The 19,897-nt window shown below is 42.5% G+C and overlaps 1 protein-coding gene across 8 annotated transcripts in view; it reads left to right on the top strand.

Annotated features, from left to right (window-relative positions):
• Nucleotides 1-19,897, top strand: part of KIZ (kizuna centrosomal protein) — a 73,545-nt gene that overhangs the window by 14,267 nt on the left and 39,381 nt on the right. For 4 of the 8 annotated variants that reach the window (XR_014222299.1, XM_082234377.1, XM_082234375.1 and 1 more), the window contains 6 exons: nucleotides 852-914; nucleotides 4,296-4,458; nucleotides 5,592-5,681; nucleotides 9,427-10,054; nucleotides 11,203-11,446; nucleotides 15,345-15,479. Coding sequence is in view for 7 of the 8 variants with exons in the window: in XM_082234377.1 (XP_082090503.1) it covers nucleotides 852-914; nucleotides 4,296-4,458; nucleotides 5,592-5,681; nucleotides 9,427-10,054; nucleotides 11,203-11,446; nucleotides 15,345-15,479 (1,323 nt within the window). In the remaining variant the exon portion in view is untranslated. Of the gene's footprint in view, nucleotides 1-851; nucleotides 915-4,295; nucleotides 4,459-5,297; nucleotides 5,370-5,591; nucleotides 5,682-9,426; nucleotides 10,055-11,202; nucleotides 11,447-15,344; nucleotides 15,480-19,897 lie in introns of those variants that run through there. The other 4 variants (XM_082234378.1, XM_082234380.1, XM_082234376.1 and 1 more) reach the window with 3 other exon arrangements.

Below are 19,897 nucleotides of genomic sequence, written 5' to 3'. Positions count from 1 at the left end.
CTACTTTTCTGAAGTTCAAAGGAGATTACAATTAACAGCATTAACAATACAATACAATTACAGCATTAACATGAATGAACCCAGATTTACCACCAAGTGTACTGCTGTTGTTGTTGTTAACATTTATTTATATCCTACTGCTCCTCCAAGGAGGTCAAGGTGGACTACATAATTCTCTCCCCTCCTAATTTCATCCTCACAACAGCCCTGTCAGGGAAGCAAGGCTCAGAGATGGTGACTGGCCCAAAGTGAACCTTTGTGGCTAGGTGGGGATTTGAACCTTGGTCTCCCAGGTTCTAGTCAAGCACTTTTACCACTATGCCACATTGTTAGTGAGCCACAGCCAGTATCTACTCTCAGTGTGTTAAAGATATTTTGTAAGAGGAGGAGAATAGGATGGAGGCTCTGTTAGAATCCTATGTGTGGTACATGCATGGGAAGCCAGTTGTCTTAGCCATGTAGTAGGGAGTACTTTAACCATATGTCTGTTTCTGCATCCTTGTAAGCAGTAGATGATGTTATTCCTCCTACCATGTGGCCAAATGTTACAAATGACTGATTTCCTACATCATTTCAAGGTGTGCTTTCCAAGAGTTAGTAATCCAGTATCTACGGTACCTCCAGAAGAGGCAAGTTGTTCCGGTGATAGCTGCTACCTCAGATAGATTAGGATCAAAGCAGTTTGATTAATAATGATAATGATTCTTGATGGCTTGGAATTCACAGTGAAAAAATAATGTTCCTTGGGTGTCTAGCTCTTCTGAAACCTGTAAAATATCTTCCTTTTCTTTACTGCAAAGTGATTTGTAGTGTACCATTTGTACAATAACTTCATCACTCTGTACTTTTAGTGAAACAAAGAGGTTGGAGTTGGAAAGAAAAATGCTTGAATACACCACATGTGATACCCGCACGTAAGTATGCTTAAGCAGATTTTGCATTGTTTTATTTTTTATTGATAATTTATTTTAATGGATCTGTGACTACATAGCATTGACACGATATCATGCCTCTGCTGAGGGAGCTGCACTGGCTGCCAGTATACTACCAGGCCCATTTAAGATTGTGCTTTTAGTATTTAAAATCAGCTTGGGACCAGGTTACCTCTTTCCCCCCATATATCTCTGCCTGGCAACTGCACTCTTCAGATGGGGCTCTGCTGAGAGTACCACATGCACCAGATGTGCATTTAGTTTGTACCAGAAACCGGAGTTTTAGTGTTGTAGCTCTAGCCCTCTGTAATCAGTTACCAACTGAAATAAGGCATGCACATAGCTTCATGATGTCTGGGTGGGTACCTAAGATGTTTTTGTTTAAGCAAGCTTTTCCTGAAGTGTGACTCAGTCATTTATGGAATATTAATTGTACGTCTGTAGAAATGGTTTTATTGCTTTTAGAGCTTGTATTTTTTTTCCTCAATTTCTGATGACTTCAGCTTGTGAAGTGGTTTGTACAAGTAAAACTTGGTTGGTTCTCAATTAATTCTTGTTATTACAATTTTTGGAAATTCTAATTTATTATAATTTTATATTTGAAAAACTTTATAATTGGTTAAAATTAATATTCACATAACAATGCTGATTGGCATCTGTCAGCAAAGGTTGATACTGCATCCTCTTGCTTTTCGCATTGGGGCCCTCTGGCTGGCATTTCCCTGTTCTGTCTTCCCTTTTGCCTCCGCTTGTTCTCCTCTAATGCTGGAAGTGCCAGAGGAACCTCACTTCGCTAGAGGCAGCAGAAGAAAACCCAGCCTGGTCCCTGCCCATCTTCCTTTCATGGTGAATGACAGCCAGCTGCCCAGTTCCCTCACTTCCCTCCTTGGAATGAATACAGAGAAAGAGAGAGAGAGAGAGAGAGAGAGAGAGAGAAGGGATTGATAGAATTGTTGCTGCAGTGATTTTGTGAATTACTGAAGGAGGAATAAAATATGCACAAAAAGGAATAACTTAATTGAAGCCAGAGGATCTGGAAAGGGCAGGTTTGGGGGGAAGGGCAAATTGATTTGCTGTGATACCTGGGTTCAGTATATACAGTGCTATTTTTCTAGAAAATGAGATGCCGGAACTCATCATGAACGCCTCCCTTGTTCTCTTATAATGGCAATGGCACCCACATGAGAGGTGTCGGAACTGGGTTTTTGCTGAGTTTCGTCTGAAAAAACGCCCTGAACATATATGTGTGTATATACGCTAGCTACAGGCTGTAGCCAAGACAATTTAACCATGAGCCTGGTTTCAGACCTTGGAAGTACAGAAGCAGAAAGGATTGAGGAGCAAAAGAGCTGCAAGCTGCTCTCTGGGAGCCCACACTGTTGTTTGGCTTACAGTGTCATGCAAACTGGAGGGAGAAGGAGAGGGAGAGAGGTGGCTCTGCCCCACCCACTTTTTGGGTATGCTGCCGCTGACAGATTACCCCAGGGATAAGGTGGTCTTGGGAGGAATAGTTTTGTATGCGCCCCGGTGAGGGTGGATCTTCACTTTAATTGATTTGAATTAAAGAGTGATTTGAAACACCATTAACCAATGTTAGGATCTCAGTGTAGTTCATTTGTGCACCATCAAGGTACAGTGGTATCTCGGGTTACGAACAGCTTAGTTAACGAACTTTCTGGATTATGAACACTTCAAACCTGGAAATGAATGTTCCAGGTGGTGTATTTTTTTTTTTAATTTTAATTTTTTGGTATATGAACGTACTCCGTTTGGGGGTGCACTTCCGTTTTGTTGGCACGGCCTTCTGTCACTCAGCGCCGGCCATGGCAGTGTCACCCAGAAGCGGAGAAGGGGGACGTTGATGCTGCAGTATGGCGGCAGCAGAGGGACCCAGCGCCGGGGAAGACAGAGGGAGAGAGAGACGCACAAGAGACGCCAGCTGCTGTGCGCCAAAGCGTGCTTTGGAGAGACCCCTGTTGGGACTTGGAGAGGGACACGCAGCGGCCAGGGTGATTATTCGGGCGAGGCAGGAGGGGGTCACTTGTCCTTAGGATCCCACGGCAGATAGAGACGGGAGGGTGAAGGGAGGGGAGTCCGTGGTGGTGAGCCTGATCCGGGTTGAGTTTCCTTTTGCTTTGCACACGCCTCCCTCCCCGGGGAGTGGAGATTATCGGTTCGCCTTGGGCCTCCTTCTCCCCCGAGGTGTGCTGCCTTTAGGGACCTCCTGATGAGTCGGCCTGGCGGCTCCACGGAGCGCACTGTTGCCGACGTGGACCGGCAGTGGCTCCCCGGGGTTTCAGGCAAGGAATGGGCTCCCTCTTTTCCCCCCACCAGCCCTTCCTGGAGGTGCTGTCCTCCAGAACAAGATGCCATTCTTCAAGGATCTGGTCTAAGGGTTGAAGCGGAGAAGGGGAACGTTGCCCTGCCATGCCGAGCAGGGATGTCGCTGCTGCTCCCTGGCAATGAAGCACAGAAGGGGGACCTTGGCATCTTGTCCCTCTGCTGCCACCATCACAGCAGCATCGAAGGCTGTGCTGCTGCTGCTGCAGCAACCACCCCTCCCCCAGTACCGGGTGTCGCCCTCACAGCCGCTGCTCCAGGCCCCAGAGCAACGCCAAGCGGCTCGGCCCCAGAAGTGACTGCCATGGCATTCCCTCACAGGGCACAGGACGGCGTGGGCAGGATGCTGGCGCCACTGCTGCAGTAAGGGTTTTTATACTGGGTCTATTGCTTTCATTTTATGAATCAGTGGCCTTGTTAGATAGTAAATTTCATGTCTACTTGCTGTTTCAGGGGTTGCTTTTCAGTGTCTGGAACGGATTAATCCGTTTTCCATTACTTTCTATGGGAAAGCACGCCTTGGTTTAAGAACGGACTTCCGGAATGTTCTTAACCCGAGGTACCGCTGTACTTGTTTCCTGGAGCAGCAGAATCTGAATGGCACAGAGATGGAGGACTACATGGGGCTATGGAAGGCATACATGGATCTCTCAGTCTCTGTAAAGGCAGCGTGCACTTCCCATGCACATGAGTACGTGGAAGGGAAAGGGTTGCACTGAGCCCTTTATACATCCTCTGGGCACTCCACTTGAAGTGGACCATTCCCTTACTTTTAAAATAGGAACTTTAATTTCATAATTGTAGCTTTGGACATTTTGTTGAGGAAATTGATATGAGTGTTTAAAATGAAAAGGAGCAAAATGTAAATATCGTATTGGAATTCTTCCCTCGTGGATTTTTCTATGAATGATGGCTTTTGGCAGGATTCCTGTCAGAATCCTAGGTAAATATTTCTCTTCCAAGAATCAGCTCATATACACAACATGGAACTGTTTTTCTTTTTGTTTCCCACTCCTTGTGTAGAACTAAAATGAAATACAGGAAGTTAAAAAAATACCTAGAAGAAATATGTGAGCGTCAGAAAAAGTCTTTGCTCCGAAACCAAGACTTGTTGAAGGAATTTGATTGCATTGAAGCTCAAATTCAGAAGTTTGCTTCAAGATCAGAGTGCCTTCAGAGGCTGAAGGTATTATATACTGTACTTTAATAACTATAAATGATTTTGATGAAAACAGATTGGGTGTACCCACACTTTGATATAAATCAGCCCTAAAACCTTTTTTAGAATAAATTGCTTGCTGTGTGAAAAATGCAGACCTGCTGTATAAGTAAAGCGGTGAACCAAAGTGGAAATGTGGGAGGGTTGAGGGCACAGAGAACCTTGAATACTCTTTATATACTATTGAGGCTCTCTGCTCATGTTCCTATTTGCTAAATATATGGTGTTTTGGTTCCCTGACCCATGTAACTGGATCCAAAAGAATAGAGGAAACACCTCCCAGCATTTTATTACAATTTCTTATGATGTTGCTTTTTCTTGAGTAGTATGTGATTTTTATTTTTACTGGCTATTGAAGCATTCTGGAATAGCTGCAGTGGATGCTGACCCTGTTGTGGTCTATGAGAAGCTTGTTTGACAGATTGAACTGTGCTGTTTTGGAGTTAACCACATTACCATTCCATTTTGGTTTCTCTTCCATCAGCACTCACTTTTTGTTGGGATTTATTTTGATATCAGAGTTACCATTATTTTCTTTTTGCCATACAATCTGTACAATACTAGCTTTTTCCATATATGCCACCTGGAACACAGAACTCTTGTGACATATGAGTTGTGTGTCCATGGTAGACTACAAAGATAGTATAACAACAAATGTTACAAAATGAATTACAAGATAATACAGTAATATTGCAATGTGTTCAAATGCATTGTCAGTTCATTTGTATTTCGAATTGAATGAAGTGTCATACTTAAAGGTTTTACATTTTAAAACATGCCTTTCATCTAGTTCAGATTTCATATTGGTGCAGTTTATAATCAGACAAATACAACAGTAAATAGATAAAATGTTTCAACTACATTAAAACTTTAACCAGGTAAACTGCTAGGGTAAATAAGTAATGTTTTGAGAATTCTGTTCAGAATGCTTAATATATATGTTTAATATTTGTTTCACTGCCTACCGTATATTTATTACAATCTGATTGCAGTGGAAAACTATATGTTTTACCTTTCCTCAATGAAATCAGTAGAGCATACATAGGTTTGGCTGGATCACAGCCTGAATCTTAATTTATGATGCCTTTTTTATATATTAGGCAGAGTATGAAGGAGGATTTAAGAGAGGGCAGATTCCTGAGAGAAAAAATATTTCAAAAAGCAATAAGAGTGATGTTATGAAACACCAGGTAAGTAAAAATATTCTAAAAGGTATATCTAACCAGAGCTAAACACTTTGGGCAAAGCAATCCAAACTGGGACTGGGGACAAGTGGGACGGAGCAGAGCAATGGACCCATCACTGCATCCCAAGCACTGCCTCCTTGCGTGACCAGAGCAGAAGGCAAGGGGAGCCATTGAAAAGAATTTTCCCCCCGAATGCGTTTTCTGTGCTTTGACTCCAGCAAGTCCAAAGCCACCAGTACCCTATCCCAGTGTTCCCCAACCTTGGGTCTCCAGCTGTTTTTGGACTACAACTCCCGTCATCCCTCGCTGGCAAGACCAGTGGTCAAGGATGATGGGAATTGTAGTCCGAAAACAGATGGAGACCCAAGGTTGGGGAACACTGCCCTATCCTGTTTGAAAGCTATTTTGCTGGCTACCAACTGGGTGATGCTGAGGCCTCTGTTGCGGCAGAGCCACCCAGCTGGTGGCACTCCTTTCCACAGATGCTGGCAGAGAGGCAGCTATGCACCAACCAAATACTGGCCCCACGAGCCATCAGTGTAGCTGGGTTGTGATCTAAATTCATTTCAATGGTGGAGTTAAAAAGGCATGTTTAAGTCTCTCCCTCTGAAATCAATGGGACTGGGAAGTAGCTCTGGCTGGAACAGATCTGTAGTCTATTAATTGGGGAGCTGTTAGAGGCTTTTATTTTATTCAGGTAAAAAATATATTTTGCAAACCTCTTGTGTAATTACTTCCGCCATGCAGTTTAAATCGTGCCATAGTGCTGGAAAAGAAACAAATGTTCATTGTGAAATTTAAAAATACTATCACACCCCCCCCCATGTATGCCAAATATTTAAATTTAAGCCCCCCAAAATTAGCATTTATAATTTTGTACATTTTGACTTTTCCCTTCCAAAAGATGCCAAAAAAGAAGAAAAACAACAACAACAGTCACAGACAAAGCCTGACGAGAAATACTCAAATATATTCTGCTATATATCTGCAGTAGTGCAGCCTTCTAATCCCTCCTCCTATCTCCATATAAATGATACAGTTCAAGACCAGAGCTGTTTTTCTTCCCTAAAAGCAGGAAAGCTCTTTTAGATGAAATGTCTAAAAACATCTTGTAATAACTTGGAGCATGCTGGCAAGAGTAGTCACTTGTGACTATGTGTGAAACCCCCTCAGCTAGTCGATACTGTAATAAGCCAAAATGGGTAGCATCACTCCATTATTCAGAAAAGCCAACAGCATGCTTGTCCCTTAGGCTACAGCATTCATTAAGGAAAGCTTACTGGGCTGAAAGCTGGAAACAGATGATAACAGGATATGATTTTCATATTTAATGCATTCCTTGGAAGAGTATGTGTGCTGCAGATTGATAGAAGAATCAACTGCTACTTTGCTAAAAGACTTTCTAGTTTGCCCTATAGCTACCGATGGAATCATTCAGCCAAGAAATTAACTTTTTCTCCTTTTACCTGCTTTATGTATCAGCTAAGCAGGCTGTCTTGCTGCCAGTAAATGTTATTATGCATTTAACTGTTTGGTATTTAAGACTCTTATCAGGAAAGAAACAGAGGCAACACTATTTTGTGTTTTTGTGTGTGTGTGTTTAATAGTATCAGGAAGGTTTTCATTTTTCTTTCTTCATTGCGTTAGCAGACGTTAATCTGAGTTTATAGATGTTTTTCCTTCACAGTAGATTAAAAATGTGGAAAAACCTTGAATTTAGGCCCTTCTTAAAATATACATGGAGCAATGAGCCTCACCAGCCTTGACCTATATAAGTATGCCTTCTACAATGTTCAGATATTTAGGAAGCGATAGTGATAGAGTTCTGAAATACTAATTTTCCTGTGTTGTTTTTAAAATATTTGTCCTTGAAGTTTTTGATCTTAAATAAATCTATATTTCATTGCAGCCCTACTTACATAAATATCTGTATATCAGAACTACTAGAACCCTTATAATACCATGGTACTTTAGTACCCCATGTCATAAATTATTGCAATGGGTACCTCTTCATTTCTTTACTTACCTTCTGGAAGTAAATTAAAAAATAAACAGGCAACTATAACAACAGTTTATAATATGGGGCACTATAGTACTGCAGTCATAAGGTGTTCACTTATTTTATTTTTTAAAATTCTGTCCCACCTATTTCTCCAAAGGAACTAAAGGCAGCCACTAAATATTAATGAAAACAGAAAACAAACATAACCCCTAAGAAGGCCCAATATACACTCAGAGTTAAGAGTATCAAATCCATTAAAAAAATTCCAGCAGCACAAAAGTGACAAGGAACAACAGTGATGTGTCTACATAGAAGTGGCTGAGAGCCAAAGTGACCCATGTGCAAGTGGAATGAGCCTTCACACATGCATTGGACTGCAGAAAGAGAGTTGGTGATTCCACTTCCAAGCTGCATTTCCCTATTCTGGAGAATCCCTGATTCCCAGGAGCAGTTTTTCCAGGGGTGCCAGAGGTTGCAAGTTAACTGGAAATTTCTTACAAATTATATAACTTTTTAAAAGATGTGGGGAAGTAAAATCATCAGCATTTCCCCTATTAATTCCACACACAATCTCAAAATAGCCAGAGCAACCCAGAGAACAACTGACAGTTCACATGGAGCATGTGCTGTGAGGGTGATGTCAACTCTCTACAGCTGACAGTCCTCTAGCCAGTGGGCTGGGAATCATACTATCTTTGCTTATCTTTTGATGGACTGCTTACCGGAAGGGCCTTGATGGACTTCTTTGTAGCCATTGGGCCATGGGTTGGTGGATTATGCCATCTTGTGCATTTTCATATAAATTAAATTGTGCAGGGCCATCCTCCCAGTAGTAAACCTGAAAGCAGAACCTTGGTTTCAGAATGTTGCAGAAGGTCATGTATTACTTGATTGCCTTTGTGACTCAGAACTAGGGAACAGATAGATATCTGCCAGTACTGTAGTTATCTGTATAGTGGTAGATGGTGGGTATAATTCACTGGAAGTTCTGCATAGGTCCCATTGAAATGAATAGAACTGTATAGATTCTGTTTATTTCAATTGAATTAACTAGTTGTGCCCATAAGTCCTTTGTCCTGACCTCAAAGCCTCTACTTCAGAATCTACTGAATGTGCTGAAAGACACAACAACTTTGGTTCAAAAAGTTTTAGAGAGCCCTATGCCTGCAGTTGGTTCTAGTTTTCTCTGCCCATAACCACCACACTTACATACTTGACTTTGTCTATCTGGTTCTCTCTTGGAAATAGTTAATGCTTGTTCCTGGTGAGCAGGTGATTGCCAGCTTACATGTTGGGGGGGGGGGGGAGAGAGAGAAACCTGCATATACAAATGCAAGTTTTCTGATATTCTGTCACCTTCTCCCACTGTTCCTTCTTACTTTAGTGTGGCCAATTAACTATTTGTAACACAGTTGAGAATATGGTCAAAACTGTCAGCCAAATGGTAGAGCAGCTGCTTTGCATGCAGAAGATCCAAGATTCAAAGTACTTGGCAATGTGTAGAACCGTACACAGTACTTGCATTTAGAAAAGAGTGGGATACAAGTCACTGGGATACAATTCACAATTCTTGTGCTCTCCAACTCATTTCAGCGGGGTTTACATAAGAGACCATCTGGTTTGATTGTGCCTATAAGAGAGCCTTGCAGGTGTGCGCATATATTTTAAATGGATAACACCTTGTTCATTTTAAAATCCCCATCCGCAACAACAAAAATTACTCTGGTTTCAAACTGTGTTTTTCAGATGGTGCCAGAAGTAAGACAGACAGGAATGAACAGCAGGACAGCCATGTCAAGGGGACTGTATCATACAGCAACAATCTTTATGGGACGCCAAATGTCAGCTGTCTCAAGCGTTGAAGATTTCAGTGTGCCACCGAAATCTTCTGAGCTCACAAAGAGCTTTTCAATTTCTGACCCACATTCACATAGACAACCATCACAGAGCAGTTATGTGACAGACAGCTGTGTAGTACGAACTAATAGTGATCTACAGCGCTCAAATAAGTCTGACAAAATAGATGGAAAGACATATCTGCTGATGGGCAAGGAAACGCCAGTCACATCCAGTGTATCATATGAGAATGAAAGAACTTGCTGTTTAACAGTAGAAAGCAAGACAAATAATTGCAGTAGTAATTTTGTGGAAAGCAAAATGTCTCCTGAACTTAACTCCCTGTTACATGGAAGATTAAGTCCAGAGAACAGAACCACCGATTTAAAAAGTGACAGTTCCTGCAAATCGTTGGAAGAAATACTGACACATGAGTACTCTGTACGAAATGAACAAGGATCTAAACGGCCGATCTTATTGGTGTGTCGCCCTGAGCAGCTTGTTTCTGGAAATGAGCACTCGAGAGCAAAATTCCCAGGTATAGTGATGATGTGTGTAATGGAAATAGCTCTCCTCCTGCCTAGTTGGATTTTTACAATGGTATCCATCACTGCATTATCTGCAGATGCAAAGGAACTGCATTTTTATATACTAACAATGGCAGGGACACATTGAGGGCTATCTATTGCCTGCATTACGTTTTGTTTACTGCCTGAGCTATAGTGAGAGTCTATGCAAGAGACCTATGTCCTTTATTTACTTTTTGGGTGCAGCTTTCTAGATCTCTTTCATGTTCTTGAATGGAAATATTTGTCCTGTTGTCTTCATTACTTTCTGAGGAACACAGTACTGTAGTGGAAAAGAATTTAACTTTACAGTCCTTTCAAGGAGCATTCAGCAGGAGTACACAGCTACCTGGCCTCTCTAAACACCCAGTTCCACTACTGTTGATCTTGCTGTTCAGGAATGGAGTCAGACTTGTTTTTGTCTGTCTGCTTATTCCATGATTTTTAAATTGGATTTTCATTGAACTTTTCAGTGCTATAACTGATTTCTCTCTCTCTCTGTAGGTTCTTGATTGTAGTTTCTTCTTCATTAGTTTCTGTGGTAGAGATATCTAGCTTCAATTCTGAATACGTATTCCTCGTTATTTGTTCATATTTATAGCCTATCTTTTTTGAAAGAAAAACTCAAAGCGGCTAACATAAGAAGTATAAAGTATACAAGAGGCCTTGTGGTCTTATTCGATTGTTCTATAGGAAAACTAATCATTGGTGAAATATGCTGGTGGAATTGACTCCAGCAGACAAACAGAAGACAATCTCCTTTGGTCTCTACTTTTCCATTGATTGAGTTTTTCAGTACAGTTTTTAAAAATTGTATATATTTCTAAAACTTTCTTCTTTAGACAGACTGTGAGATGGTTTGCTTTTATCATTTACTTTTGTACTTGGTGATGAAGATTTTGAATGGCTTTGACATTACAGTATATTTATGTATTTTACTATATATTGCTTTCAACCTTTTCTTTTTTGAAAACACAGGATTTAACATTTTTTAAGTAGCCAGTTATGACCTATGTTTGGGGATGCATTTTTAACTGAAAGATATATCCAACTATTATCAAATTTGAATTAATATTTTCATTGTAATTTATTTTTATTTGTAATTATTTTTAATGTTAAGTTTCTGTTACAGTTCCTGAGGATAGTCTGATGCTGGACAAAAATGCACAGGAGAAAGAAGGTGAAAGTTCAGGTGGAAGTAGTGACCTTACTGTTTCTTTCAGTGAAGAGGATGAAGAAGGGAAACCATTAAAACTACAGGATTTAGGCTGCAGCACACCATATAATGAGGAAGAGCATCCATGTTCACAAGCATTATGTCATTATAGCTCAAGTGGAGGCTCATCTGCTAGTCTCACAATAAGGTAAAACCAAGCCATTGATTTCTTCATTCCTTTCAGTTGAAACACCATTTGGAACATTTTTTCTAGTGATATTTTAGCGCAGGTGTGCACGACATCATTGGAAGGTTTTGCCACTTTGCCTTCTTTCTCACTGAGCCTCAAGCTGTTTAACCTCCCCCTAAACCTTGTTCACTTCCAGCAATAAAACTGTGCTTGATGTCACAGTTTTACGCTTCCAGCAAACATGGTACTATTGAGAGAAAGTGATCTGTTGTTTCACTGCCCCTTGTGGCAAGTCATTCAAGGTTGCAGAGATGTGGCTGAAACTATTATGTTACCCTTTTCTGGGCAACAGACAGATTCTCTCCTTTTGGTTTGGGTCTCCAAGTAGCTGCAAGCTTTCTTGCTTAGTTCTGGTCACTCTACATGCCTTTTCCATCCTGCCTAGTCCCCCTGCAAGTGTTACCACAATATAACTGTCTGAACTCTGTCTTGTTTCTTCTTAAGCAACCAGAAATGCTCATTTTCTGACTAAGTGCTGAAACTGAGGAATTTCCAATGGTATTTATGATGCATCATAGTCTTTGTGCAGTTTTATTTGTGCACGGGCAGCGCAACGTTGCACAGGAGGAGCATGGCGATTGAAGTAATATTCTCCATCTGCGCCTTTAACATCAACAAAACATCGCGCCTTGCGCTCCTCCTGTGTAACGTTGCTCCGTCCACACACAAATGGAGCCGCACGAAGACACCACATGGCAAAAACGGACTTCCTACAGCCTCCCTCCCAGCTGTAGGGCGGGCAGAGTGGGAGGAGGCAAGCAGAATACTGTACGCAGGCTCCACGGGAAAGGCGAGAAGTGGTAAAAGTAATTGGGAAAAAAGCTTCACCACTCTTCCCCCCCCCCAAGCTCATATCTGCACCCCCCCCAAAAGCTCAGCGATTGCCGGCAAAGGAACAGCTGATAGGCGGCCTGTTAGACGTGCGGGGCTGTTAGCCTCTGGGCAATCCTCCCCTCCTAAAATTTCAACAAGTCAGAGCAATTTCCTCCCATTTTCTTAATTTGGGGTCCCCAAAAATAGGGGGCGTCCTATACATGGGGGCGTCCAATACATGGAAATATATGGTAAATGTAATTAGTCATCTTTACACATAGCATAATTTTGTACCTTATTTGAAAATAACCTCTTTGTGAAGAAAACGACATAATCAGCCTTTATTGTAAGTGAAGATTCTGTGTTCAGTTGAAGTGGTATGTTGCTACAGATAATGGATTCACTTTGTATTTTAGACCTAGACTAGCTCCCCTTCCCCAAAAAATAAATAAAATGATTTTAAGCTTTATTCACAGCACATTTCTTTTATGTTTCACCATTTGTTTTAGTACATAACAGTACATCCAGATTTCCAACCTCCCCCCATCACAAATGGAAGTTTTGTGCTCTGAGCTTCCTACAAGATGTCTAAATAGTGCCTTCTGGTAGTTATCAATCTGTTTCTATTATTGATACTTAAGGTCTCCACCATCCACCATAAGAAATCAGAAAGAAATTTGATAGTTCAGGGAGTTGTGAAATTTGCTACATGTCAGTATTGTCAAACTCTTAAATGAAAGTCTTGTCCAGCACTTTGCCAGTTCCCATAACTAACCTGTGCTTCATTTAGAGCCTTAAAAACTTCAGCCTCTCGGATTTAGCACTTAGGAAGATAATGAGTATTTCAAGCTCATGTTTAAGAAGGAACAAGGCAGAGACCTTTTGCTTGTGCTGCTTCAGCTGCATTCAAGAGGACTTAGCACAGATGGATTGTGCATTACAAAATGTAACACATAATTCAAGCTGTCAGCTTAATCAGACTGTTTCCAGGAAGCAACCTGTAAAAGAGAAAGACCCCTTGTTTGCTGACCCCTGATCCATAGCCTGCTGCATCATGTCATCCATTTTGCTTTTCTTTATTTATGTGTCCCTTCCTTCCCCTCCTTTTTATTAATGTATTCCCTTCAAGTGGCACCCTGGAAAGACCACCCAGAGGGAGGAGCACAATAGGGAGCGAGCTAGCTGAAATAGAGATTTTGTAAGACTTCAGTGCAATGAAAAGCCCTGTTGAACTGCCTGTGTGTTCTCACTGCCTCAATGTGTGTTAAGTCTAAACTTGAAAACGTCACTCCCGCACCATCTTCATTTTCCACTGTTCTTAGTCACTGTTGTGGAATTGCATTGCAGTAGAGTTTAGCAATTTGGGAGAATATTTTACAATTTCGTGTGTGTATTTTGCAATATATATTAAAGTTATAGATTTTTCAAAAACCTTGATAAGGCTAATGAATGTTGCTGCTGCTGTTGTTGAACAGTTTATAGGCTAGCTGTGTGTTTTGCTTTGTGGAGTTCTGCTGTTGAATGTGGAAACAAAACAGGCAGTCTGAAATAAAAACCTGAATAGCTGTTTACACCTCTGTAAAAGGATTAGCAATTTCCCATTGTTAAAAAGCTTAAACTTCAATTTGCATCATTATAGAGGTATCACTTACTCCAATCTCTCCAGTAATATTTTATACCTGTAGGGAACCACTAGCTTTGTCCATTTATATAGGTGTAAGATTTATAAAAATACAATCATGCTTGGGTACTGTTAAATTAGAAAGGGCTAAATGTTAAGTTGTTTGAGCTATCATTTGCAGCTCACCGCCTCATTGTTAAAACTTACATTTGAGATGTATTCAGTGCCTGATCTGAACATGAGGTAAGTTTTCTATTTTTAAAGAAGACAAAGCAATACACTAATGTATTATAGCTCTGGAGGTTAGGACTCGAATCAATGGCTTCAAGATACAAGAAAGGAGATTCTGACTTAAACCTCAGGAAAAACTATTCGAGCTGTTTGACCTTGGGAGATCGAGAGCTCTCCTTCCTTGGAGGTTTTTAAGCAGAGGCTGGATGGCCATCTGCCACGGATGCTTTAATTGAGATTCCTGCATCGCAGGGGGTTGGGCTAGATGACCCTGGGGGTCCCTTCCAACTCTGCAATTCTAATATTCTAAAAGGGTCACAATTTCTAATAATAAAATCAGGACAGTGTTTGCTGTCAGATACAGAAACCTGAGGGCTGATGGGAATTGTAGTCTAAATCATCTCAAGGTTCAGGAAGACTGCTTTAATATCTAGGTCCTGTTTGTGGGCGCCCCACAGGCATTTTGTTGCCTACTAGGAAAACAGGATCCTGCCCTAGATCAACTTTTGGTCTGATCCAGTATGGCTGCCTTATGTTCTTAGGTGGGGATACCCAGTGTGCATGATGACATCTTGACACTGTCTCTGCCTGTGCTCTGCTTCATGGGCTGGAAGCTCACAACATGATAATGCCCTATAGTTTAGAAACAAGAGCTGGGCCAGTCCTCATGCACACATGAATCTAAAGGTTCTGTAGAAGATTGGGGGTGTGTGCTAGAAATGAAGTGATCCATTCCAACTTTCCTGCTCTTTATCAAAAGTGCTAGCTCCATTCAAAAATATGAATATATGGAAGATAGAATAAGTTATCCCATTGTCATTTTATACAACACATTCATTACCATGAGCACACAGTGCATATTGTAATTATTTTTTTTAAAGTGTTTGTATTGTTTCATGAAGTTTTCAAAATCTTTTTATTTATGTGAAAAATTAGATATGACAGATTTGTGTACACCCCATTCATGTATAAAGTGGAAAATGGAGACTGTTCTGTTTTATTATACCAAAGGAGGAGGAGGAAGATTCACCTGATTTTAAGTGGAAGATCCCACCTTCTTCTTTATATGCAAATACGTCATACACATGAATAAGCAAATATGACTCCCTCCCCATTTACAGTTGTGTGCCCATTTTGGTTTTATATGTGAATATTTTAATAGGTTGTAATAGCATTTGTTTATTTCTGCAGAAAATCTTTGACATTTGAAGGATTTGCTCATGTCTTGACATTCATAGAACAGTTTGTGGCCACAGCAGATCAGGAACACCTGATGTTATACCAGAGGAAAGCTGTGAATACAGTAGAGCTGGAGACCCTTATAAGGTTCAAATATTATTTTCTTTTAATTGGGAGACAGTAATAGTGTTTGTCTATGTATCAAATCAAATCTTTCTTACGGTCATAGACCAGCATAAGTAGGGTGGGGTACAATCATTTAAAAATCTGTAAAACGTTTTGGAAAGCTGAAATTATTAAAACAGAAGGTATATATATTAAAACTATAAGAAGCTAAAAGAAGGGTTAGGAGCATTAATCGGCTGTGGAAGAGCATACAAGGTTAGTATACAAAAGACTATGGCTATCAATTTACAAAGCACTCCAATATGAGTGTTCATTAAATCTACCGTATTTTTCGTTCTATAGGACGCACATTTCCCCCTCCAAAAATTAAGGGGAAATGTGTGTGTGTCCTATAGAGCGAATGCAGGCTGCCCCACTAAGCCCAAAGCCAGAACAGGAAGACGGAGCACTGCGGAGCGCTCCCGTCTCGCTGCTCTAGCTTGGGGACGGTGCCTTCACCCCGCTGTCCTGCAGAAGCTAGCAAGGCTGTTCCCAGCCTTCACCCCGCTGTCCTGCAGAAGCTAGCAAGGCTGTTCCCAAGCCAGAACAGCGAGACGGAGGGCTCCGTCTCGCTGCTCTAGCTTGGGGACGGCTGCGCGCAAACCTCTGCAGGGCAGCGGGGCGCTGCGCTCCAAAGGCTTCAGGGATCTTTGAGGCTGGCGGTGGGGGAAAGCAGCGCTTCCCCCCACCGCCAGCCCCACAAGCTCTGGTGAATGTACCTTGAACGCACCTTGTTTTAGAGGGGGAGAACAAGGGGGAAAAAAATTCCCTGTTCTCCCCCTCCTATGGTCCTGTGCGTCCAATGGAGCGAAAAATACGGTAGTTTGTGGCACAGGTCATCATTTGACAAATTTTGAGCACTGCTATGCAGAACCTGGAAACTTGTATGTTGTAGCAGGGTTGATACCTGAAAGCAGCAGGGAGGTATAGAATTGCCCTGTGCACCCTGGGTACTTATGGGGAGATGAGTGGGTAGATGAGGCTAATACGAATGTCTCTGTAATACAGGCACTGGAGAAGCACATGCTCTATTGTTTCTGTTTGTCCAGAATTACAGGGGCATTGTCTCTCGGAGCAAGCAATCTTCCTGGCGTGACATCGTGCCAGGGTAAAGGCCCTCCGATGCTTAGGGACTTTAGTTAGATATGCCATGGGGGAGGCAGAGTATCTGATGGATTCATTGGCAATAAAAGTTGGGGTACTGGCTAGATCCAATTGGCTGTGTGTCTGCTACACATTGCTTAATGAGTGGTTTGGCCTGATCATATCCCATACTGAGTAGAAGACGTGGAGAGAAGCCCAGGGATGAGATTTTAGTTGCCACTGCCTGTTTCCATGTGGATTGAAAATCATCGCTCATAGTTAGTGGGGCAAGGCCAAGGGGAAATAGAGATAATCTGAGCCAATAGTTGAGTATAGTCACCCACACTCTAGCCTCCACTTTTGTGAAGCTTGTCTAGTTTCAGAGTGACATTAAAGACACATTTTGGGACTTGAAGGACTGATCTTAGAAATTTGGATTGTACAGGTTCTAGTGTAGTGAGAGCCAGTGTGGTGTAGTGGTTAAGAGCAGTGGACTCGTAATCTGGTGAACTGATTTGATTCCCCGCTCCTCCACATGCAGCTGCTGGGTGAACTTGGGCTTGTCACACTTCTCTGAAGTCTCTCAGCCCCACTCAACCTCAGAGTGTTTGTTGTGGGGGAGGAAGGGAATGGAGATTGTGAGCCGCTTTGAGACTCCTTAAAGGTACCCCTGCCCGTGTCAGGGGTCAGTCATGTCCGACTCTAGGGTTGTGTGCCCATCTCACTTAAGAGGCCGGGGGCCAGCGCTGTCCGGAGACACTTCTGGGTCACGTGGCCAGCATGACGAAGCTGCTCTGGCGAGCCGGCACCAGCGCAGCACACAGAAACGCCGTTTACCTTCCCGCTATAAAGCGGTACCTATTTATCTACTTGCACTTAAGGGTGCTTTCAAACTGCTAGGTGGGCAGGAGCTGGGACCGAAAGACGGGAGCTCACCCCGCCGCAGGGATTCAAACCGCCGACCATGCGATCGGCAAGCCCTAGGCGCTGAGGTTTTACCCACAGCGCCACCCGCGTCCCTTGAGACTCCTTAGGGTAGTGATAAAGCAGGATATCAAATCCAAACTCTCTTCTAGTCGTACAGAATTGGAGAAGGGGCCCAGCCGGGCACCATAGAGAAGTTGTGCTATTGGCTTGGCTTCAAATAATTTGAGTGCTGCAGGTATATAGTGGCCACCTCTTGTTTTAAAAAAATTAAGGATTGAAGATGCGCTCCTCTGAGCAATAACAGCAACATAGTCTCCATGAGCTTTCCTACTGCCAGCAGAATGAAAAACTACCCCCAGATATTTGAAACAGGAGACCTGCTCAATCTTATAGCCATCTATGCTCCAAGAGCGGCTCATAGGCCTTTTGGCAAATGCCATTATTTTAGTTTTCTGATAGTTGAGTTCTAGCTGGTCCTCCTTGCAATACTGTGTTAGTGCTCTTAGTGCTCTTTTGAGGCCAATAGGTGTTCTTGAAAATATTGCTGCATTGTCTGCATAGAGCAGAACAGGGATGTGTCTTCCAGCAAGTTTTGGGAAGTGAAAGTTTGTGCTATGGAGGTGGCTCACCATTGAGTTGATGTAGAAATTAAATAAGAGTGGGGGCCATATGCAGCCTTGCTTGACACCTTTCTTGGTTCCAGTGGCATTGGTGAGATGGCCTCAGGGGTTACATTTTACATTAAGTGAGGTCCCTTCATGTAGCATACAAATTAGATGGAGTAGACGTCTATCTATTGAGGTGGCCTCCAGTTTTTTCCACAGTTTAGCTCTGGGTATGGAATCAAATGCTGCTTTGAAATCTATAAAAGCAGCATAAAGGGAGGTTGTGTTGTGGGAGGAGTAATAATAATAATAATAATAATAATAATAATAAATTTTATTTATATCCCGCCCTCCCCAGCCAAAAGCCGGGCTCAGGGCGGCTAACAACAATCAAATAATCAGTCAAATAATCACACAATCTAAAAATATTTCATTATAAAAATTAATTAAATCAAATTGATGGCAACCAATTAAGCAAAATTCTGTGCAGGTTCCCAGAGGAGGGAGTCAGGCTGCGCCCTGACCAAAGGCCTGGCGGAACAACTCTGTCTTGCAGGCCCTGCGGAAAGATGTCAGGTCCCGCAGGGCCCTAGTCTCTTGTGACAGAGCATTCCACCAGTTTGGAGCCACAGCCGAGAAGGCCCTGGCTCTAGTTGAGGCCAGCCTAACCTCTCTGAGGCCTGGGACCTTGAGGATGTTATTATTTGCAGACCGTAGGTTTCTCTGTGGGGCATACCAGGAGAGGCGGTCCCGTAGGTACGAGGGTCCTAGGCCGTATAGGGCTTTAAAGGTTAAGACCAGCACCTTAAACCTGATCCTGTACTCCACCGGGAGCCAGTGCAGCTGGTATAATACCGGATGAATGTGCTCTCGCAGCGAAGACCCAGCGAAGTACTTCTCAATGAGATGATGGAGTACTAGGCATTGGTCAATAGTGGATCGGCCTTCCCTAAAGCCAGCTTGCTCCTCTCAAAGTATATTTTCTTGTTCCATCCAGTTGTGGAATTTCCATTGTTAGGTGTCTTGTGTAAAGTTTGCTACACCAGTGTGGCGTAGTGGTTAAGAGCGGTAGACTCATAATCTGGGGAACCGGGTTCACGTCTCCGCTCCTCCACCTGCAGCTGCTGGGTGACCTTGGGCCAGTCACACTTCTCTGAAGTCTCTCAGCCTCACTCACCTCACAGAGTGTTTGTTGTGGGGGAGGAAGGGAAAGGAGAATGTTAGCTGCTTTGAGACTCATTAGGGAAGTGATAAAGCGGGATATCAAATCCAAACTCTTCTTCTTCTAATCGGTCTGTAGTTTGCAGTATCATCCCTTTTTCCTTTTTTATATATGGGGGCAATGATTGCAATCCCCCAGTCCTTGGGGGCTCGGCCATGGGTGTCAATGCAAGTGAAGAGTGAGGCCAGAATAGAGGCCCAGAAGTCCATATTGTTTTTAATGGCCTCTGGAGGAGTTAGGTCTTCCCCTGGGGCCTTCCCTAGTCTTAGCTGAGCTACCAGCTTGTTAATCTATTGTTGCCATCACTGGTGCCCACATAGGCAGATTCTCTATAGTTTGACTCGAGTCTCCACTTTCAGCAGAGGTGTCCGAGTAGAGTTCCTGAAAGTGAGCCTCCCAGGTCCCTGGGGGGATGTGGCAGTCCAGCATGGTTGGGCCATTGCTTTTTTGGGCTAGATGTAATATGCCAACATGTGGCTGAATCATTGGATTTGGCTGCCTGGATAAGTCGTGTCCAGGTGTTCTTCAAAGCATCCCTTTTCTTTTGTGCCAGCAGATGCTTA

Source organism: Podarcis vaucheri (genome assembly GCF_965113315.1).
Source record: "Podarcis vaucheri genome assembly, chromosome: 8".
NCBI classification, from domain to species: Eukaryota; Metazoa; Chordata; class Lepidosauria; order Squamata; family Lacertidae; genus Podarcis; species Podarcis vaucheri.
Note: the sequence above shows the minus strand (reverse complement) of the source record. Positions and strands in the feature narration are given on the sequence as shown.